The sequence below is a fragment of the Toxotes jaculatrix genome, chromosome 9 (genome assembly GCF_017976425.1).
Source record: "Toxotes jaculatrix isolate fToxJac2 chromosome 9, fToxJac2.pri, whole genome shotgun sequence".
NCBI lineage: Eukaryota > Metazoa > Chordata > Actinopteri > Toxotidae > Toxotes > Toxotes jaculatrix.
The window spans coordinates 4,057,056-4,081,088 of NC_054402.1; the positions used below are offsets into that span (position 1 = coordinate 4,057,056).

General features: G+C 41.3%; 1 protein-coding gene across 1 annotated transcript in view; it reads left to right on the forward strand.

The window, feature by feature from the left end:
• The window catches only part of igsf9ba (immunoglobulin superfamily, member 9Ba), a 57,559-nt gene that overhangs the window by 30,766 nt on the left and 2,760 nt on the right, over positions 1–24,033 (forward strand). The window contains exons 5-19 of the mRNA XM_041046722.1: positions 706–823; positions 3,569–3,710; positions 6,787–6,932; positions 9,446–9,588; positions 10,272–10,412; positions 10,500–10,619; positions 10,755–10,905; positions 12,857–12,980; positions 14,306–14,481; positions 17,114–17,340; positions 17,640–17,724; positions 17,849–18,010; positions 18,721–18,766; positions 19,626–19,712; positions 20,434–22,059. Coding sequence (XP_040902656.1) covers positions 706–823; positions 3,569–3,710; positions 6,787–6,932; positions 9,446–9,588; positions 10,272–10,412; positions 10,500–10,619; positions 10,755–10,905; positions 12,857–12,980; positions 14,306–14,481; positions 17,114–17,340; positions 17,640–17,724; positions 17,849–18,010; positions 18,721–18,766; positions 19,626–19,712; positions 20,434–22,059 — 3,494 coding nt within the window. The remainder of the gene's footprint in view (positions 1–705; positions 824–3,568; positions 3,711–6,786; positions 6,933–9,445; positions 9,589–10,271; positions 10,413–10,499; positions 10,620–10,754; positions 10,906–12,856; positions 12,981–14,305; positions 14,482–17,113; positions 17,341–17,639; positions 17,725–17,848; positions 18,011–18,720; positions 18,767–19,625; positions 19,713–20,433; positions 22,060–24,033) is intronic.

The window sequence follows — 24,033 nt, forward strand, 5'->3', positions numbered from 1 at the left end:
ATGTGTTTCTTCAGCACTTATTGGTTCTCATCAGTGCCTGGACACAGGGACGCGCAGCAACATAGAGTTAGACGTTTCCACGGTTACCACATGCGGGAATCAGGCCCAGAGTTAATTAAAACATGACACATTCATGACTTTTAAGTGTTTGATGTGTTTTCTTTGGAGCAGTCTCTAACCACAGATTTAGAGCAAGAGGGGGAGTGTCATATATCTTCTGTCTATATCTGTATTTTTATTTTATGCCACTTAATACTTTTGTTCTGCTGCTTCTTCTGCTTCAGCTACAGATACGAGATACAAACGAGGATACAGCATTTACACACAAAACAAATGAAGAGTTTTTAAAATGATTCATAAAGTTGGTCAACAGAAAATAATCTGCAACTAGTTTTTATAATTGATCAACTTAAGGAATTTTTCCATCTCAAATGTGAGGATTTGCTGCTTTGTACAATTGGTTGGACAAAACAAACATTGGAATTGCCTTTACACATTTATACATCAGTAAAACTGATCTAATGAGTGCCTTATCTTTGTGATAATAATTTGCTTAAGTTACCAAAACTGTTGCTTACTCCACCGCTGTCATTTATAGCCAGAAACCCGATTGATGATTGGCAGCACCTGTGCTTTTCACATTATTTAACTGTTTTGCGTCAGAGGTCGGACGTTTATCTGTTTCTCCTGCACATGTAACTGCAGGTCCACGATGGCAGTCTAACCATCCTTGGCATCACTAGAGATGACAGAGGGGCGTACACATGCCGAGCCTACAGTGACCAGGGAGAGGTGCTCCACACTACCCGTCTGTTGGTTCAAGGTACTGTATCCATCAAATGAGCACACTTTATTAAGGCCACTACAAAGCAGATTATTAATAAGCGCTGTTCATAAATGTATTTTGCATGGATCACTAGGTTTTGAAATTAAAATAAAACATGTTTCCTCTACCTGCGGGCCTAATATTGCATTTGCATCACTTTAGTTTCATTATTTATACTTGAGGGCATTTACTGTAGTAGCATTCAAAAGCAAAGTCATGCTACTCTGTGGAGCACTGATGAATGTAACACACCTTCTGGGTCTGTATCAGTCAGTCAATAGCTCAGTCTGGGGCCTCTGTGTGTTCATGTGTGCACACTCTTGTGCACAGCCATGTGTGTACAGCAGGATCTGTCTGTGAGAACGTCACTGTCTCTCTCCGGTCCATTAACTAGGCTCTCTGCTAGACACAGATCAGATACATGGCTGTGATACCAGCCTCCAGTTCTCTCGGTCTCCTGATACCGAAGCACTTGAGGGAGTTAACAGTGTGTATTTAACAAGCAACTGAGCATCTTGCTTTTATGAGTTAGCGTAAGGTCTGTTTTAATCCTTCTGTAGGTGGAAACAGAGCAGAGGAAATACTCGTCTCTTTGTAAATGTAAATGTGCACACACACTTCAAACACACATTAAAAAAAATCATGTTGTAACCAAGTGTACAGTGAAACCAGCGGTGCGCGTGATGCAACTGCAGACCTCCACCGATGCTACTACGCCCGTTCTTTCATCCACAGCACTCTGCAGCAGTGCCGGTGAAACGGTGGCCTCCATCGTATGAAAACAGGATTTTTATTTACTCGAATAACTAACATCTACACTTTGGAAACAAGGTGGAATTGCTATTTTCCAACCTCCGAGAATCAGGTTTTTTTGGGGGCTAATAATGTTCACATCGTGCAAAAATTTCTGTGGGAGGTTTTAGTTTGTTTGTATGCACTGGAAAACAGGCCAAAAATATGAGAGAAGAATAAATCTAGCATCGGACAATCCCAAAATAAATGTATCAGGGTTCCTTCTATTGTTTTTCCTTCCTTTCCACAAAATTGAGACCTCTGTCAAATTAGACCAGTATAACAGCAGAATCTCAAAGAAGTTTCACCACTGACTGTACATGTACATAAACAGTTTTATCTTTTCCCTCATAAAACCTTCTCAATTCAAACTAGAAATCTAGAGTGAGTTGTTAAAGAAAAACGCCCAAAATAAAATGGTTTTCCTGATGCTGAGTTTAGTTGAATACTGGCATGAAAAGTGCTGTGAAATAAAATGGACGATCTGATTAGGACTCATACCCAGAACAATAACAAACAGATATCTTAGGAGTCATGAGTCTCACTCCTGTGATCTGTTTTTAATTGTTGTGTGAGACACCCGCACAGTGCCGTCAGCAGTCCCATCTGATGTATAAAGCCGTGCACGCTGAGAGGAAAATAACCAGGAGGCTTGTATCTGGGCCCACTCATAAAAGACAGCTTACCTTTCATGGCTTCTGCTGTTTTATTGAGAGTTAAGAGCAAACCTAGAGTACCTCAGGGGATGGAAAGGTTACAATGTGAAGCATGCATGAGCTTCAACACTGACTACTATTAAGGCTATGATAGCTGGCTGCTCACTGTATTTTACATCAGACTGTGGTGATATATTGTAAATAATACATAGTGTGTGCTCTTTCTCAGTCATGAAAAAAAAAAAAAAGTTGACATTCCTAAAGTGGAAGCAGTGGAGTCCTGCCGGTGGTTTAAGAGGATTTTATGATTTAATAATACTTTTCATCCCTTTACTGTTCTTCTCTGCTGTTTGGAAGAACATGTTTTAAGTTGTGGTTTGTTGTTGAAAAAGTAGTTGTACTTAAAGTCAACTTGACTGAGACATCTCTGGTACTCGATTAAAGGCAAAGCATGTTTATTTGTAACAACACCAAGGAATTCAAAGTGCTTTTTATAAGACATGAAAGGCTGTAAGATATAAAAGATACACAATATAAAAAGTTATATAGATGTGAGTAGAATGAAATGGAAGATAAAAATAAAGTAAGAGATTAAACAGGAGAATAAAAACTGCATTGCAGTCATATATGTTATTACAAACATATAACATGCAACACACTGCACATCTTAGAGGGAAAAAACTATTCAGTATTTGTTGGAGATTTTTTGAAGTACAGGAATTGATGATGTGAATTCAATATGATATTTCATACTTACAAATATTTGGTAAAAATGATTTAACTAAAAAGCAAAACTTCACTAATGACCATTAGTATTTTTTTCGTTTCATATATTTTTCATACATTTTTTATGCTTATGTTATATGTAAAATTTTTGTGTGCAGGGTTTTAGACTTTGCTCTTTTCTATAAAAAGAGATGTGTGAAAGGACATGGGAGAGGTGTCATGAAAGAGATTTTCTTTTAACCGTATGTAGCCCATTTAAGCTTGTTAATTGTAAGCACTGTAAATGTGCATACATTTAATAACACGCTAGTGTTATTGTGTCATATTTAGTTGTGTGCACTCTAAGTGTTTATTAATGTACAATATGTTAACAATTATAACTTCCAAGTTGTGTTTATGTACTGCTTATTAAGGATAACTATGATGAGTTAAAATGAAGTTACTGTCCTGATGAACAGAGAAATGCAAAGTTCCTCTTTAGAGTGTGGGTTCATTAAACGGTTAAAACAATAGCCTGAGGTCTTACAGGTGCCCAGCAAACTAAAATTCATGTTTCTGTTTCTCTCAGGGCCTCCATACATCGTGTCACCACCAGAAAACGTCACTGTAAACATATCCCAGAATGCACTCTTCACCTGCCAAGCGGAGGCGTATCCTGGCAACCTGACCTACACCTGGTTTTGGGAAGAGGATAACGTCTACTTCAAGAAGTAAAGTTATGATCAAGTTCACTTCTGTACCGTGGCGGCTGTAACTCTGTGTGTAGAGAAACATCTCAGTTAAGCACATGGGTGTCAGGGCTCAGTCATGTAAATCGCTTTTGTGATGTGAGTGACATTTTGTGTCTCTGAGGTCTTTGCTGTGCTGTATTTTGTGTGACTGTCAAAGGGTGTTCGCCGTGTGCGCGTACATATATGTGTATGTGTGCGTGCATGCTAGTGTCCTGTCCTGCTGCGACCCCAGGGCCAGTACGAGAGGGGCCTGGCAGGGGTCTGTCTGGAGCGTGCCAGGCGAGTTAGTGCGCTCTGATGACAATATCACATGACTCAGGCCTTGTGTCATCATGTGCCTCTCATGCAGTGATGATCTGAAGCGTAGCCAGCACCTCTGCGGGCTCCCCAGAGCAGGCCTTTAGAGTCTGAGAGGGTTTTTACAGCGGACAAGTGACAGACAGAACAAGTGGGAAGGAAGAACAAGTGAATGGGGTTTTGACTGGCAGCGAAAACAAGTGTCTGTGGGACGTTCACAGAGGAAGAGCTCTGAAGTGTCCGGTCTCATTTTAAACAGATTTCACGGTGGCTGTCTTGATTTTTTTTTGCAGGGTAGGTAAGATGTACTTTTCGTGTTGGTACCTCTTTCTAATGAGGCGTCTGTAATATTAAGTTTAATACGTTGGACAGTGCAACTTGGGAGAAGAGCCTGCATTTATCATATTTCTAAGAGATACACTAACTACTGCAGCAAAAAATCAGACAAATTTAGCATCAAGTTCTCACAATGTGACTGCTGAGGCAAGCCACACCTACAAACCAACCAATCAGAGTGCAATATGGAATGACGCAGTCATACGTGCCATTTTTGAATAACATTTATATAACATGCACACACACACAGTCCAAAAAGACGGAGGAGAAAATCAAAAAGAAATTTCCGTGACACTAGCCTAGAAGAGAACCTTGCGGAGCTGCATTTGACAGGAGCCGATGACGTGTCTCTGCTCTCATTTACTTTTTTGGGATTTACATCGTAGCGCTACAATTCACCACACGTTCATCACACAATCTGACATGTCTCAGGCCGATGCCACAGATTTTATTTGACTCATTTCACACAGTCTGACATGCAGTGAACTTGCATGATTGTTGTTTCACAGTCTAAAGGCGCCTGTAGGGGTAACAAAGTTCTTTGCTGAGTGTGAGGAATAAGACGCACCACTTACAGCTAAGTGGAGGAGTAACCTTTGACCTTTAACCTCTCAGTTCATCACATGATTAATCACATATATATACTCAGAGCAGACACAACCAGTTAGAGGCAAGGATTCTCTGCAAAACCAAATCTGATTTTAATTTTCAAAATCATTTATTTGTTTTAAATGCTCAGTATCTCCAAAAGAAAATTAACATGTGCTGTACACAGAGTAGTTTTTGTTTGTCTGTTTACTTCATACAAACTGCAGTAAACTGAAACAACAGTCAGTCAGTCAGTAGATGGTGAGACCAGCGGTATTTGGCATCCTGGAGAAGTTTCCACAGTTCTTCTGTGGATTTAGGCGTCTCACTGTCTTCTGTCTCTTCATGTAATCTCAGACTGACTCTGTGATGCTGGGATCAGGGCTCTATGGGGCCCAGACCATCTGTTGCAGGACTCCTTGTTCTTCTTGTCACTGAAGATAGCTCTTTCATGGCTCTGGCTGTGTGTTTGGGTTCATTGTCATGCTGCATAATGAATTTGGGACCAATTAGACGCCATGGTATTGTGTGATGGATAATAATTTAAACATCTAAAGAGCCTGACACCCTGACAAATGCTGAAACTTAAGACAAAGTTATTTAAAATCCTATGAAATGTTCAAATCACTCACAAATATCAGCCTGAAACATTATTCTGACTTCAACATGTTGCTTCAATTAACCTGTTGTTCATCATCACCATCAGAGTTGTCTCAGATGTGTGATCACCTCTCCTAACCCACTTATGAAACCTCTGGAGCGCCCTTCAGTTTGAAAGTATTTTATTTTTTAAATCCAACATTTTACAAATCACCCAGTTTTTGGGTAACGAATCTAAAACTGCTTTATTTTACATTGGATTATATTATTTATACAATTATAATACTATCTTACTTCCACATTGTTATTATTCTATTTTTATATTATTTTATTATATAGCATATCATTGTATTCTCTTACATTTCTATTAGACATATTTCATAGCATCATATTACTACTGTACTGTGTGCATAACATACACTGCACTTAAATTATTTATTATACATATATACAGCTTGTGATAATATATTATTGTTTTTCTGGAACAAATAGAGATTATCTCATAAGCAAATCATGAAGAAAAAATATATATGTAGAGCTGATGACATAAAACGTGAATTTCCACTGTGGAAGTTTTACCTATTGGCTTTATGAATCATTAATAAATCATTAACCAATACTTCGCAGGGTGTGAAAAAAATCTATTTGGCAATAATGCAGTTATAAACTTTGTTAATCCATTAATAAATATTTAATGGGTTAATGGAGCTAATAATTAATGTGCTTTTGTCCAGATTCCCTGTGTCTGTTTTCAGAAAGTAGGTTGTCATACAGTTCAATCAGTCAAAGGGATTTTTCACAGCCGAACAACCCAAATGTTTTTCCTTTGATTGAAGTGGTACCTGTTTCTTCTGTTGTGTGATTAAATGTTGAATTACTTCACTGTGTGGAGATGGAGAGCAGCTGGATTTAAAAAGACAAAGCAAACCGAATACTGTGTGAAACTGTGCTCCATCATCAGTGTGTTTCATTTTAAATGGTGTCAAGGGGGGAAACATGAAGGCTGTACCATTTGGCGATTATGACAATTAGCAGATTTATTTGAATCTCTTGCTCTGTACTCTGTGTTCTTTGGATCCCTCTCAGAGCCGGCTGCTGTTTGACTCTCTGCTGCTCCCTTATGGCACCTTGATGTAATTTACCAAAAAGAAAAAAAAAAAAAATAGATGGGTGCCCTGTCCTGTTGGTGTGTTTCAGCAACACGGTGTGACAAAACATCTGTGTCTTCTTGCAGTGATCTGAAGCTCCGAGTGCGCATTCTCATCGACGGCACCCTTATCATCTTCCGGGTCAAGCCGGAGGATGCTGGGAAATACACCTGCAGTCCGAGCAACAGCCTCGGCATCTCGCCCTCAGCATCAGCCTACCTGACTGTTCAGTGTGAGTGTTACCGTGGCAACAAAGTGGAGGGGGAGGGGCGGGAGCGGGCTGTGTGAGGAGAAGGGAGCAGCAGCAGCAGTATGGAGGCTGCTTGTGGTGGAGGCTGCTGTATTATTTGGCAGCGCCGCTCCACCACTGTAGTGCAAAGTAACCTTCTTGAATTTCAAGGTCAGACATTACAGAGAGGCAGCAGAGATTCCCCCCTCGTCATTTTGACTCAGCCTCTTTGACCATTTTCATACTCTCAAAGGATTTTAATGATTGAATTATTATCTACTCCGACTCCAGCCTCATTCCTGTGAGCAAAGATGGAGACGGAGACTCATCCTCAGACTCCATTTTTCCTGGTCTCTTTTGAATCTGGCCCCCCCGCTAGATGAAATGGTGACCTTCCTGTTCATCAGCTGAGACTGATGAGAGAGAAACGACACTCCTGGCCATCTGACGTTTCATCTTCAGCCCTTGTGTGTTGAGCTAATTTGCTCCCAAGTTGCTGCTGGTCATTGATTACTGTGCTACAGTATGAGAGAGAGAGAGAGAGAGAGAGCTGGGGGATTCGCAGCAATGCAGGCACTGATTTCATCACTGGCCTCAGATACAGATACGTAATGAAACCAGTGTCCTGGATGCTTCATGCAAAACATACTCTGAGCCCGTATTTATCAAGCATCTGAGAATCACTCCCAGCAATCGCGCTAAAGTTAACCAGATACTCCTACTAGTTCAGATGAGAGTCATTTATGAAATGTCCTACACTTACTTTCATTCCCTGAAAGAAGTACTGATTCTGGGTGGACTGAAATGAAATCAAGTACATTTTTAAATACAACAGTAAATTGAATGCAACAGCAGGTGGCTGAGAAAATTCGGCAGACTTAGTTTAGTCAAAAGATAATTACTGTCCACCTTTTCCATACTATATCAGCTGCCGTAGCCACTTGTCCATCAAAAACAGGCACGTTTACTCACATTGTCTGATGCTGAATCTGTTTGCTACATGAATTTAAGGTTTTCTGACATCTTTATGGGCTTTATGGGAATAAGCGAATAATTTTATCAAGGTTATGTGTGTGTTACACCACTCAAAAGTGTAATGGCAAAATTAATTAAAGCCCATCGATACTTATAAATATGCCATTTAGACTGGGAGTAAACATTGCCAAGCCAAAAAAATTAATGTTGTCACTAATATTTAACTTTCAGCCCCACTATTAAGCATTCAGAGCCAGTATATAAAACATTTAATAAATGTTTTATAGCACTCGATTATGTAGCTCGAAGCAGATTAGTGTCTATTAATGTATTTTTATTATCTCCTCCTGTTGACAGTTGTAAGTGGAGGCTGCGGTGTAAACACTTGATAAATGACAGTATGGTAAAACACAGCTGTAATAATACCAAACATGTCTTCACAGGACAGGTTATAGCTGATGACGAATGCTGCACATTAATTAACACTTTAAAATGCCCTTATAGCTGCTTACAGCTGCATCGTAGTGTGTTACACACCACTTATTAATTGTTTATGTACTTGGTATTAATGCTAAAGAGGGAGTTAAAGTGTTACCATGCAATCTGTAAATGTAGTATGGAAATTAAAATAGTGGGTAATATGAGCTGCCTATGAGCTGGTCCAACCCCACATGGTTTTACAGCCTGTCATAGTGCTGCACTGTATCTTGCACACATTGCACAGGTACATGAAACAATAATACTTAAAAACTCTACTAATTTTCCTAAAACTACACCTCTTTTATGTCATTTATGTGTTACAGAGTCTGGGAAAATGCACCGTAAAAATCCGAACACGTCTCTCAAATATTATAGCAATTATTTCAAACAAATAAAAAATAATAATAATTAGCTAGATTTTAAACCTTGTATAAATATCTCCACTTAATTAATATTTGTAATTAAGTGGAGATATCCTTCATCATGCAGGCGACATGGTCCGTTCTCACTAAACACATTTTGTGATGTAAAAACACAATCAAAGCTTGATTTATGTTATGTTAGAATTGTTGGTTCTGACAGAATCAGCGTTGTTGCACAGCTGTATTTTCAGATCAGACCATGTGTTCTCTTCTGCGTCCTGCACAAACTCAATCTCAAAAATTATTTTGTCAAAACGATCTTTTAATAAGCTCAGTGTCATCAAGCGTTCCCAAGCCATCTGTCCTGTCACAGATTGTTTCTACCTGAACGTCATCTCCTGACAACTCCTAATGGGTTAGGACACCTCTGGAGTGCTCCTAAATTTTGGGTGAGATAGAAGTGATTTCCTTATAAAGTAAATAAGTGACTTCTAGACCTAAAAGTAGGGCCGAAAATGCATCAGCAAAGTTTTGGCAAGTTCCTTCCTTTCCTGAGACCCTGGTCTTTTCCATCAGATAGTTCACCATATGTACATTTTCTGCTAAGAGATTTCTTTCCAAACATATGAAACATTTGGCTCAGACGTGATTGATTATGCATCCAACATCCCCTAACGCCGATGTTTCCTTTACATCCAGACCCTGCCCGGGTGATCAACATGCCCCCGGTCATCTACGTCCCACGGAAACTGCCAGGCATCATCCGCTGCCCGGTGGACGCCAACCCTCCTGTGACATCAGTAAAGTGGGAGAAAGACGGCTATCCTCTCCGAGTGGAGAAGGTCAGTCTGCCTCCTTTATTAATCATTCTTTTTTTTATGTTTCTGTTTTTCTTTTCTGCTTCATTAGTTTTTAAGTTTTTATTGCATTGTTGGGGCTTCCAGACTGCTTTGTGACAGACACCATATTTTTAAAGTTTTATTTCCATGTTTTTCTGTGCATTTTACCAGGATTATTTCTTTATTTAAATTAAAAAGAGTTTAACCTATTGATATGTATTTTACATGTTCATATTCAGGTAACTTTTTATCGTGATAGCAGACCATGAAAGTCTGTTGGGTGATGAGAGGTTAAAACAAAACTCCCACTCCTCTGTTTTTGTGACTGTTTGGATTTTTCACTGATTTGTTAAAGACAGTAATAGAACTTTGATCATTTCAACTGTCCCACTGTGATTCAAAGATTACGACCCAAATATACTGTAGTAGTTTGCAATCTTTTCCAATCTTTTCTGGTGTGTTCCACAGATACAGTACCTCTCTATCTGTTTCTCTGTTTATCCACTATCTCCTCTACTGCCACTGAGGTCGCACAGTATTTCATGCATAAACATTCACTTCTCATTCATCTGATTTAAATGGAGTTGTTTTTTTGTTTTCTTGCACAGTTGAAAAACATTTAGATGGGACCCTGACATTTCAGGAACCCCGAAATCAAGCATTTTAGACGCCCTCTTGTCTTGTAGTACCCCGGTTGGAGCCTGATGCCAGATGGAAGTATCCGGGTGGCGGAGGCCACAGAAGACTCCCTGGGCACCTACACCTGTGTGCCTTACAACGCCCTGGGTACCATGGGCATGTCCCCCCCTGCCACTTTGGTGCTAAAGGTACATCACTGCTGTTGTTTGGTAGTGTCCGATGTTCGGTTTCCATGTTTCGGCACAGACTGATCTGCTCACTCTGTGTTTATAAAGGATCCCCCTTATTTTAATGTGAGGCCTGGGGGGGAGTACCGTCAGGAGGCTGGGAGAGAGCTAGTAATCCCCTGTGCTGCTTCTGGAGACCCTGATATACCAACCATCACCTGGAGAAAGGTGCAGTAGACAAACAATAACAACTCTCCTGATAGTAAATAATCTTGTGCGTTGATTTTACCTGTCGTGTATTGAAGTATGTGTTTGCCCAGCACTTCTTAACCATATTACTTGCAATTTTCGTGTCCATTGAAGGTGGGGAAGCCAAGCAGGAGTAAACACAACATCCTACCCAGTGGCAGCTTACAGTTTCTGTCCCTCAGCAAGGAAGACCATGGAGAATGGGAGTGTGTAGCCACCAATGTGGTCACAAGCATCACTGCCAGCACGCGTATCCTAGTCATCGGTACAAACAATCTGCACAGCGCTCTCTGCTTCCTCCACCACTGACCTTTCTTAGTTATTTTGAGCTCATTGTGATCCCACTTTGCTCTGTCTTTTAAATGATTTGCACAAAAGAAGTAGCGACACTTATCCCTCAAACTCCTTGCCTCTACCCAATTTCCCCTTGGGCATCATTAAAATTTCAGTTGATCTTATCTGTAATAGCTTTAGACAGTTACATTAAAGCGTGACTCTGTAGCTACAGTGTGGTATCCACTCCTCTGCTAAAACCCTGTCACTACAGCCTTTGTCGGTTCAGTTAATGGGCCAAGGACATCTTTTCACTCTTAAATTGATTGACTGAAGCGTTGACAAAGGCACACAGGGTTATAAAGTTTAAACAAGGTTATTAAGGCCACATGCACTGAGATTGCATTAATAAAGTAATAGTAATAGTTACACATTGTTAAACAGTTTTTTCTTCTTTTTTTGTCACATTCACTCAGAAAAGTCTGTGTGTAATAGTTGTAGTGCGACAAGCCCTTAAACTGAACATTGTAGATACACAGATAATGCAAATTATAGGGTGCAGATTTTAATAGCTAATCATGGTGCCTTTAACTGTAGTGTTCTCCTATACAATTTCAGATTATTGCACTTATTATGCCCTTTGCTTGCTTAAGTTGTGATGATGTTTTTACAGCAGCAGTAGCAGCTATTTTGAGATGATTATGTTAAATATGAATATGCATAGCAACAAGAGAGTGCAGTCTTTTCAGTCATTGCACACACATTGCAAACATTTTGTAAATTTTTGCCTTATTTTTTAATTGTAGTTCAGGCTTTTATAAAAAAAAATATATATTCAAATAGTCATCCCCTATAGAATAAAAAGATAACTTTATATATACGTATATATTCCAGATTACTTTTATTTGACACTGAGCAGAAAGAGAGACATGGGAAGAGAGGACATCCAACAAAAGTCCCCTGGCCGGGAATCGAATTGAACCACAGATGCTGTGGCTGTATATCATGCACCTCAGCCACTAAGCAGGGATCCCCCACTAGTACTTAATAAAGTATTTGAAGTCAGTGTGGATAAAGACCAGCATTCTACTTCACAGAAATCATCTGTTTCTTATAAAACGGCTCCACCATAGCACCTCTTTTTTCCTCAAGGCTGAGGATACATTGAAATTCTAAAATAAGGAAATCACAAGGGATGAGAGAAGTACAGGAAACTATTTGTCTGTACAAAAACTAACCTAATTTGTGCTAAGTTTTCACTAAGCTAGCTATCTTCTGGCTCTAGCTTCATATTTTAGCTAGAGATATATGATGATGTCAGTTTTTTTCATTTAAGTCTGGGAGAAAAAGCCAATAATCATGTTTTCCAAAAGTTGAACTATTCCTTTAAGTCTGTTAGTCCATAAAATGTGAGCCGCTCACTAAGTTTTCCCCAGTGCTGCCCCCTGTGCCTGTGGAGTCGTTATACTGTTACACAGATGTGTGACCGGCCCTCAGCTGACAGGTGTCACAGGGCGACGCAGACGGCTGTGCTCCTCAGACCACGCTCAGGTCTCTCTTTTAGTGGGAAGTAGCTGGCTTCAGGCCACACTGCACAGCTGTTAGGTGGGTGGGATGAGCAGAGCCGCACACAGTGCTGCTGCTCTTGAACATGACCTTACACTGGTCACCACCTCAGCCAGCATGACATTATCCACAGAGAGCAGACGCATGGTGCAGCGCTGCATTATGGGGATGGAAACAGCAACTAAATGCTCATAGTTATCTGAGCTAGTCTGGCTTAGAATTACCATTAATATGAATAAAAAAATGTTAATACAGTGTTTACATTAACAGGATATCAATAGCTTAATGACTGTAATTATGTATTTGATAAGTAAATTAGTACTTGTGCGTATTAAATCTATTCCCTTTCTCTGTCTCTGTCTCTATAAACCGCTCAGGCACCAGCCCACACGCTCCTGGCAATATCCATGTATTGCCCTCAACAACCTCTGCTAATGTGTCCTGGGAACCAGGTTACGATGGCGGCTTCGAACAGACCTTCTCTGTGTGGTACGGTCCAGTGTGAGTGCTCTTACTTTACTTCAAATCAATGGCAGCAGTCTACAGATGGGTGGATACTACCTGGAGGTTATCAGTCTAGTGTCTAGTGGCACACAGTCGGAGCAGGGTTTTTTTTTTTCTGCTGCCCTCTTCACTGATGATGGTAAAATATGAAATTCAGTCAGAAGCTCACCACAGAATTGTTTTGACAGCTTATTTCTCAGGGTATTTATGTGTATGTGCATAATTCATGCTGTGTACTGGGAAAAGTAATGGAGTGTCACGGCAGTAACATCCCACTCAGCATCACACATGAGGTATGCACCTGCTAGTAGCCAAAGCAGAGTATATTTTTTGATTTTTTCCATGCTTGTGAGTAAATCATCCATCGAGGAATCAATATATACACATTTGTTGACTGTAATTGAAAAGAAGGAAGTAACACTTCTGAATGTGTTGCCACAACTTTGTATGTAATGTACAGTAACATTTCACATGGAGTTGAAGCTACAAATTTGTGAGTCAAAGCTGTGTAATTACTTTGGTAAGAGATAATTACATGCTAAATACCTTTCACATTGTAGCCTAGTGGAGTGGAGCATTGCCGATGTAAACACAGCTATTTAATGGTGACCTGTGGTTTTTATGGCCATAACTCTAATAGATAAAAAATAAAAATGCACCAAAGAGATAGGTTGGTTTACATTTAAATACTTTTGTGTTATCTCGTCAGTGTCAGTCATCCTTTTTAAATTACAGGTTACATTAAACAAATATAAATCAAGTGAATTTAAAATTAAGACATTTTTGCTGTCGTGATCATATTAACTTAAAAGTTAGGAGATTATGAATCATCAGTGTTTGAAGTGAGACATCAAACCTCATTAAACTCAAACTGAATTCAGGAAATAGCTTAATGGTTAGTTCTAGCAAATCAAATGATGTCATTTTCACTGGGGATACGTGGAGGACTTTGTCCTTTGTCCCTTCACAGCTTCCTTTGAAGGGACAAATAGTGTGAATAGAGGAGTGCAGGGAAGACGTGTGGCAAGAGAAAAAAATCTTCAAATTTTATCTGCACTGTTTTTTCAGGAAAAGAAAAATCATTGAATCATTGAATGTATTTGTGTTTGACGTATATATGACCATGATGTGCTTCAAAGACAAGTAAAAAAAAAATGTACATTTTTGTGCCTGACCTTTAATTAACTGCAAATCTTCAGGACCCACCTACTGAATAACACTGCTGTGATTAATTACAGTTACATTATTCACCATTATGCAGTTTTTCCCTTTAATCATGGTGTTTACAATTTTCTGTTTTCCTGTCTCATTTCTGTTCTTAGGTCAAAGAGAATCGACTTCGGTCCTCACGACTGGCACTCGATGCCAGTTTCTGGTGCTCAGACCTGGTTGGTGGTGCCAGGGCTGGAGCCTGGGACGGAGTACCAGTTCAGTGTGTTGGCGCAAAACAAACTGGGCACGGGCCCATTCAGCGAAGTTGTGACAGTCAACACTGCAGGTGGGTGAAGTTAATCAAAGGTTTTTCCTTCCATGTTTGCTGCTTCCTGACTTTAGAATCAACCCACTGAGCTGTACTGAGAGACTATTTATAATTTTAGAATATCATCAGACACGAAGTGGGGGATACTGCCCTCTAGTGATGTTTAAATTAATGTATATAAGGGTGTAATTTCCACTGGGGATGGTGAGGGGGGCATCTTCCCCTCACTTCACTATTCACTGTGCTTGTCCCACTCACTTTTACTGTCTCGGTTTGATTATCCTACTAAAGTGTCTTTAAACAATGACTGTCTGACTGTCCAGCTGCCAAATTACAGATGAGAGATCTGAGTGGATAGAAATGTTCATCAGTCAGCTTCGATTACTGCTGTGCGCTCAGAGCAGTAAAGAGCAGCAGCACTTTTCTCTCTTTCTTTGCCCTGAGTTTTCCCTCTTAGGCTGCATATAGTCTGGTGCCTGTCACTGGGTGGAGCCTGAAGAAAATTGAAAATGGAAAAAAATTTGAGTTTGCTACATGTTCTCCCAAAAATAGGTTGAATAGACCATCAGTCAAAAACAAGGGAGAAAAGCAAAGAGCTCCTTGTAGTAAAGATGGAAATAAAGATCATCTATTGTCTCCATCAAGTAAGGTTAGATCATGAAGAAGTTTACATGCAAATATTCCTTTTTATATTTTTATTTTTTGTTATGTTACCATTATTATGGAAATCACATTAAACATTTATCATATTTTCTTACCCAAAAAAACCTCACTGCTTTAAAAAGAAGAAATAAAATCAATCAAATCTTTGAATCTGTTATGTGCCATTTTCTGTTACATTCTTGAGATTTACAGGTATTATTAGAAAAGATGTGTGCAAAGTGAGTCAGGAAAGCATTAAACTGTTAAACTAATCCTAAATATGCTGTGGATAGATTTTAGCCCACCGAGCAAAGTAATGGATAATTCTCACTGCAAAGATTTTAAATTCTCATAGCAGGAAAAACACAGGTGGAACTAATGGCATTAATGATGGCACTGGTCCATTTAGGTGTGCCAGTAAACCAGCATGCACAGTATCACAGGCATTAGTTCATTAGTTCCACCTATGTTTGACGAGTCAACATGTTTGCCTACGAAAGAGCCATTATGAAATAGCTCAGTCAACTGAGCTGAATGTAGCTGTTATACAGAAACCCATGTTTTTTATATGAAGTGTATTTTTGATGTTACACCTTTTAGACTCTTGTGTGTTTTAATCCAAGTCATGTCTCAAGGGCAGGCTGCCTGAACAGAAACTGAATTAAAGGTGTATGGTATTTAAAATCAATGTCTCAGCAAAAAGAAAGGCATGAAGGGGGAAAAAAAAAACTGCATGGCTAGATTTTCCACCATACCAGGATGGACAGGACAAAGAAGTGAAGGTTTTGAATGAAGGAAGGCATAAATCAAGGCACACCTAAAGACTCTTAGTGTACAAAACGTCAGACTCTAAAAAAAGAAACAGCATCGATACCTCAAACAAATCGATGTAGCCTGACTCTGGCAGTTGGTGAAAAAAAGGTCAGGTTGTATCACATTTCCTGAACAATGGAAATAAGTGCATTAAGTTACGTATTTTATGAATGAGACCCTGAGCTGTGAAGAACTCGGTTGTAAAAACGATGAGTTTTAAACACTAGCCTGAGTAAAGCTCTTTTGCCCACAGAGAACTGGGTGATTTGCTCCTTATAAACACCGTCTTATTCATTCTTTCCTCTGCCGTTTTCATTAGATGATTCCACAGTCTGATCATAATCTCTGAGACTTGATGGCAGCAACTTCCTCACAATACCGGTCTTGTTTTATAGAGTCTAAACCCTGATTCAAAGCTTTCCTTCATTCAACAAAGGCTAAATGAGGCTTGCAAAGTTCTGACCTAGTTCACACACTCAGAAAGCAGCCGATAGATGGATGGCAATGGATTGATGGATGATTCATGTTGTGAAAATTTAACAAAAATATCTGAATAAAAAATAAGTGGTTATGGAACAATGCAATATGCAGCAAAAACCCATGGTCTCAGTCTTATTATTCAGAAATTTTCTTTTATATCTTTGCAACATAAATCAAACATCAGCCAATCACAGCCATTACCCATAGACTTATTAACTAACAACATTTTTTTCCTCAGACAAGAAAGGATTTGAAATGATGATGTTTGACTTGTTAAAATATAAAATTGAATTTTCTGCATAAACTAAACATCACAACGCATCTTTGTGACCCAGGATGAGGTCCAACTCATGCATAATTAATGTGTCTCTCTCTGTTACCGTATCACTGACACAGTGTCTTTCACTCATGACACGACAGTCAAGAGTTTTACATTTCATGCATTTTGCTTTGGATTTTTGGATTTGGTAATTTCAGGCAGTGAATTTGAATTTTTATGATGTTTTTATCTATTTTGGATTCTAGTGAAATATCCTCTAACTGTCAGATGGATTTACATTAAACTGTGTGTCCCCCGAAGATGAATTCCTTTAACTTTGGTGATCTTTTTCCTCTTGCACCTACATTTTCACTTATCCTGTGAAATATCTCAAAATGCTGGACTGGCACAACATTTGGTACAGACATTCACGGTGCCCCCATTTCTGGTCCACAGGCTCTCCTCTGGGTACCCCAGAACCACTGGTGCTTCTTACTCCACCACGGTGCCTCACAGCCAATCGCACGCAGCACGGTGTCCTCCTCACATGGCTCCCTCCAGCCAACCACTCCTCACCCATCGACCGATACATCATGGAGTTCCGCCTCGGGGAGAGGTGGGAGGTTCTGGATGACCTGATCTCATCCACTGAGACCGAGCTCATAGCCAGAGACCTCGTTCAGGTCAGTTACGTGCACATTTGGATGTGGAAACACGAGTCTGTGGGAGATTCTCTGACTTCATGCTTTTATTTTGTTGAATGTAGGTGGCACAGGGGCAGTTAACTAATTATTAACAGAATCCCATTTTTGTTAACAGTCTCCCCATTTCATGGTGCCAAATGTTGCATATATCTATATCAATATAGATATATATATTTAATATAGTGCAGTGTGTTTATCCATGGTCTAATAATCTGTACACAAAAACCGGTGTATGAGACGGTCATAAGAAGAGTGTGTTTGGTGTGTCTCTCTGACAGGAGTCCTGGTATGAGTTTCGAGTGATGGCTGTCATGGATGACCTGATCAGTGAGAGCAGCAATGTCGTGGGAGTATCTAGCACGGGTCAGTTTCTTCACAGAAAAACGTTACAGACTACACACAGGAATGACTGGCTCTTTTGAGGAATATATTTCTGTTTTTTTTTGTTTGCAACCTCTCCATTTTATTTGCCCGTCTGCTCCATCAGATCCCTTCCCTCCTGCGGAGTTGCCTGAGGAGGGGCTGGCGCGGCCTGTGGTGGCAGGTGTCGTGGCAACTATCTGTTTTCTGGCAGCGGCGGTACTGTTCAGCACTCTAGCAGCTTGCTTTGTCAATAAACAACACCGTCGCAAACTCAAGCGTAAACCAGGTCGGTCTCCCTCTCCACTTAATTCACATATATTAAATATAGTACGTCTCACCATGGATGGATTACTGAACAGGCCTAGCGGGCACAGGCCCTGGGGTGCGAAGAGTCAGGGGTCCCTAAGCCAGAGCCTCTTTTTTGTGACTGTTAATATTTCTATCAAAAGACTACAAAGTGATTCAATATGTCTATAAAGAGACTCACAATGTACAAAAAACGATGCAAAAGGACTACAAATAGACACAAAATGGCCCCAAAGGAATTCAAACTACCACAAAGAGACATAAAATGGCCAAAAAGAGACACAAAACAACTATAAAGCAACACAAAACATCCACAAAAGATGCAAAATGTCCACAAAGAAACACAAAACAATGACAGATCGACACAGAAAGTGACTTAAAAGAAATACAAAATCACCTTAATGAGAAAGAAAGGAGTAAAAAGAGACTAAAACTACTACAAAGAGACTGAAAGTAACTAGAGGTGCAAAACAACCACAAAAAGACACAAAAGAACTGCAAAGAGATGCAATACGACTGCAAAGGGACACAACACAACTACATACGGTGCAGCCTATGTATGAGGTTTGGGAGGCCTGTTTCATGTCTGTGCCCAGGGGTCCATTGTCTCATAATCCCTCCATGTGTCTGACTTCTTCTCGTGGTATTCAGTAGAAGAAATGCTAAATTGAAATATTTCTGTCCTCTCAGATCCTCCCTTGTCGGTGACACACTTCAGGAAAAGCATTGAGTCACCGTAAGTAAAGCCAACTCCAGAGCCCCTGCAGTCTACCAGAGGTGGCTACTACTGTGCATCTTCTTTTGCACCTTTTATACAATTTCACTCGCCATGTATGCTGCTGTGACAAGGCAACAGTAAAACCTACAAACAGAAAGTAGAAGAACACAGTCTTTTTTAGAGCCTTGTTGGTGAAGCTGCTTGATACACACAACATTCATTCTCCTGGGCTTTTAGACATGAGGTAATATGTCCGGAGACGGTGTGTTTGTTAAGTACAGAACGAATAAGCATACGGACGAGGAAGCAGCTCAGGCGAAAGATAAGAAGAACATTGATTATATGCCTGAGTTTTTTTGGATGGTGTGGAGGAACATGTACAGTAGCAACCTCTAGCAGATCATGGGCAGATTAAGGAGAGTTCAAACCAGCCAAGTCAGCATTTTAAACACATTACCCAGAGTGCCCAAGCTGCAGTATGTGTATTGATTTTTGATCCATCTGTATTTTTTAACCTCAAACGCTGTCTGCTTTCTGCATGAATCTGTGTTTAATAATGCTGTTTTTTGTTTAGCTGCACATTTAATGTACAGTATCAGCTACGTGTGTGTACTTGTCTGTCTGTGTGTAAAACTTGTGTACATGAATGACTGCACTTCAATCTCAAAAGAAGCTCATTTGTGACAATAATCAATGTAAATCCCATTCCAGAGTAAATGTTTGTTTGCCTGAGACTTCAGGGAAATTATTAGTATCACATACCTTTGACTATTTCTATTAAATGGTCCAGGCAGGTCAGGGAGTTCACACTTAGTCCTTCCTGCAAGTGGCATAGATAAAGATGAACCAGGCCCATGTCGTTTGTCTCCCATCGCAGGCCTCCTCTCACCCCCTTGCCAGGGGTAGAGCCCTGCTGGGACGAGCCTGCCAGGAGCAGTTTCTTGCCCCCGCCCGCCAGCCCCCTGTGAGTGCCTGCCTGCACCAAAATACAGAGTGTGCTGCACTGCACTGGCTCGGCTGCATGGTTAATGCATTGCATAGAAACGATCAACTGACAATGACTATTTGTTGTAGTGAAGCCCAGCCGCTGGTCTTATTGCATGCACAGACTTTCACGCACCATACAGGGATTAAATTGCACTAGCTCAGCTGCATGGACAGTACGATACTGTGTATATGCACTTTTTATAATATATGTCTACGTGATGCATTCAGTGACCCAGTAAATGTGGACTGTGCTGCTCCTGGTGTGGGCAAATGAGGCCTGGTTAGATGTCATCTGCTTTCCTCACATCACCATTTGGTGCAGCATATGGAAATTGGTCTCACGTCTGCTCAAGAAGATGTAGATTCAATAGATAAGCGATACGGTTGTCATGGTTGCGTCGTTGGTTCTCCTCTCATCCCGTCATTCTGGCTTGGTTCATTAGCTGCTGTCCCATCAGGACTCTGCTGCTGCCATAAACCGGTCATTATCATAATGCTCTTCATTATGGCTGCCTTGATAGAGTGCTTTGGCTTTTGTACTGTGTAATCTTTTGAGTTTAACAATGAAACTTCAATCATGCCTATTAATTTACAGCATCAGAGATTTTTCTTTTAAACACTTAAGGCGTTCTCCCCTTGGATTTCTTTTGGTGTACGTTAAATGAAGCCAGTGTCTCGTGTCTGCATTTTTTTATCAGGTTATCGTCGGGGAAGATAAGTCCAGAGAGCTCCCCTCCATCACGGCCGCGCTCTCTTTCTTCAGAGGGTTCCCACGGTCCGGGCCTGTATGTCAGGAAGCTGCCCAGCCCTCAGAGAGAAAAAGACAAAGAGCTCTCCTTCTACAAGAAAACCAAGCGTGCCATAGTCAGCAAGAAATACAGTGTGTCCAAGCATGAAGCAGAGGTCACCACGCCTATTGAGCTGATAAGCCGTGGCCCTGATGGCCGCTTCGTCATGGAGAGCAGCCCACCGCCCCGCCGCATCCAGGGCTTCCCCTTCGCAGAGGAGTCTGACATGTACCCTGAGTTCCGGCAGTCTGATGAGGAGAATGATTTTGACCCCGGGCCTCTGCCGCCCATCATGCCCACGCTGCGGCCTCAGCTCTCCCCAACGTCCTCCAGCCTGGAGTCAACGCAGCCCCCCACCTACAGCCCCCGCCTACACAGGCCCATGGAAGGTATGAGCTTTGCAGAGGGCAGTGCACTTCACGCCTCAGGGCAGGCCCCGGCCTCCCGCTACAGGGGCTTTCCCCAGGGCCCATTCTATGGGTATCTAGGCAGCCGTGCTGAATCAGGGATTCCACCACCATTCTACATGCCTGACATCAGCCCGCGTAGCTCCGCTCTGTCCTCCCCCCCAGGCATGGCCGAGGGGCCCTTTGGTTACCCCTCCATCCCCGAGGAAAGTGGAGAGATGGAGCACCATCAGTACACTGCCTCTGGCCATTCTCTGTCTCACACACACAGCCCTCCTCCTCACTCACCTGAAAGCTGGCAGCCTCATGAGCTACCCTTCCTGGGTCTAGAGGGTCCACGGTTCATATACCCACCTCACCATCCCTTACATCATCCCCAGGACCTTCCCGATCCACCCCCATACCCTCCTCACTCTCTACCCCCCAGTCGCCTGCACCTCCCTTCCCTAAAGGATCCAACAAGCCCTGGACTCCTGCAGCTGGAGGTCCCTGTGGCTCCCCCAGGCAGAGACAGGCCCCCGGGGCCTCCGGTTAGGCGTTTAGCTATGCAACAGGCCCAAAGTCTCGGCCAGCTCAGACACACGGCCCACGGTGTGGGTGTACCAGTGTTGCCTTACCCTGACCCGGCAGCCCGTGCAGGGAGCCCAAGCACAGCCCCCAGTAGTAGTCCTCAGTCCTGGCTCAGCCCGAGGGCGGGGCGCCGGGCAGACCCCAGCCTACCCCCGCTAGTACTCCAGCCCTCCCGCCTCTCTCCACTCTCCCAAAGCCCCCTTAGCACCCAGCCAGGTTCTCCAGATATTCTAGTGCGGCCCCCTCCGCGCCCCAGCATCCTCCGCACCTCTCGGTCTCTGGAGATGCCTGAGATCACCCTGCAGCCCTCGGCCACTGTCAGTTTCTCCCGGAGGTCCTCCCTGACCGCCTCTCCCACTCAGAGCCAGGGCACCACGCAACCCAGCCCCAGTTACCACGCCCACATGTCCTATGCCTCCACTGCAGCCAGTTATCCCTCCCAGTCCCCCTCTCCCCCTCCGGAGGGCAGGGATGTTTTCGGGCAGAGGCCATCCCAGAGAAGGACAGAGGAGGAGATGCTACCCTCAGAGCCCTCCCAGCTCCAGATATCAGCCTCAGGGTAGGTGATCCATTCCAGTAGAGAACAGTCACATATTTATTTAAAGAGGAGTCTTGTCTCCTCATCTGCTCTCTAGTCCAAATTTCCTCAGTATTTATCCACAGTTTTACTCTGATGTTTCCATTTAGGCATAATTAAGATGCATATTATACTTAAATATGCAGAAGGCATGTAATTGCATTTAGCACACATTGTATGAGTTCATAAAAATGACAGTTGTCTAAACTTTTAATGGCATGTGAAAGCTCAATTTGATTTTAAGATCATGTATTTTTGTTATTTATTTATTATTTCATAGCCCATATTTAATCTTACAAAATATTGATTGTAATAATGCAAAATGAGGTCAACTTTAAAAATAATGACTGGAGGAATAATTTAGATACATCAACCACAGAAACCCTCAAGTTTACTGTTTTTAAATTTGTGCCATTTTTTTTCTGTCCCTCATTTTGACCCTTGAAACTTTGAATTGAAGAGTTTTCCACAGCTTGATATAAATTAAATTTGATCATATCAGTTATTGATAGAAGTTAAAAACGTGTGTGAAGCACAAGCAGAAATAATTTTCCTGCTCAACTTTGGCTATTTAGTGTACAATTAATGAAGATTTAGATTTTTACATTTATACTATTACATAACATGGTACCACTTCCTGATAAGACACCCTTTATAAAGCATTTATAAGCTGTAGCTAATGGCTTTATTGTTGGTTAATAAATTGCTTACTAATGCTTTTTAGAAAAGTGATAATCCATTAATAAAAACAACTTCTGAGTTGAATTATTGCAAGAACCATCCATTAATAACTTATCAACATTAATAGCTTATAACTGTTCTATAAAGCTTCAGTAAACAATTTATTGAGCCAAAGTTAAATTAAAGCCATTAACTGTAGCTTTTAAATGCCTCATGAAGGCTTATTATAAAGAGTAACAAACCAACAGTAAATCATCTGTACAGTATTTATAAAGTTAGTATGTCGTTAATAGGTGGTTCTCATGAAAATCCACATCTGTAATTGTATAAATAATAAAAAGCTGCTGATAACAACATTTTGGCCCAAATGTTCTGCAGATCTTTTCCAGAAGGTTGGATGTCAAACAATCTTTGATTCATCGTTCTAATGAATTAAGAAGCTGAAAAGACAAATGAAGTGTCATGCCGACCAGAGTTGGTTGCTTGTAACTGTCTAAGGCAAAAGTAAATGATTTATCAACCATTAAATTAATAACTTAATTAGTTATCAGATGAATTAGTTACAACTTATAAACCCTTTTTAAGAGGTGCCTTATTAGAAAGTGGTAACCACAAGGATAAAAACCCACTGAGAATACGTTTTTTCACGAGGGAGTCCTATGATTAAATATCACTAGAAGGGATTTTCCCCAATACATCCAACATTTTGATAGATCAGTGTCCCTGTGTGCAGAAATTTAGCCATAACGCAGGAAAGCTTACATAAAAACAGCTGAGGCTCATATGCTTTTACGCCCCTTAGTGTTTCTATACTGCATTTCTATCCTGCGCCCCCTCACACCCACCTCACAACCCTAGATGCTACAGTGATGTAGTAGCTAAAGCCATGAGGCAGAGACTTGCTCCTGCACTGGCCTTTAAGGGAAAGTAGCTTATAGGGCTGCTGCTTTATAGAGGGTAAGGGTCTTACCTGATTTGTTTTTGATTGATCTCAGCTATCTGGGCAGCGTTGTTGTGACCCGGTCCCCCACGCCGCAATAGGTAAGGGTCGGACCCATGTCTGAGAGGGGAGGGGTCAGCAGGGGGAGGGCTCTAATCACTCTCTCCTTTAAAGGGGAATCGCTTTGGGTTGTGCCTCTGTGCTGGATTCAAGTGAAGTACAACTAATGGTAATAATGATTGCAGGACACATTTGTCAATACACTTCCAAGGCACAGTAAGCCTGCTATGCTGTGGCGTAGGCTGCAGTGATTAGGCTTGTGAGCAAGCACGAGG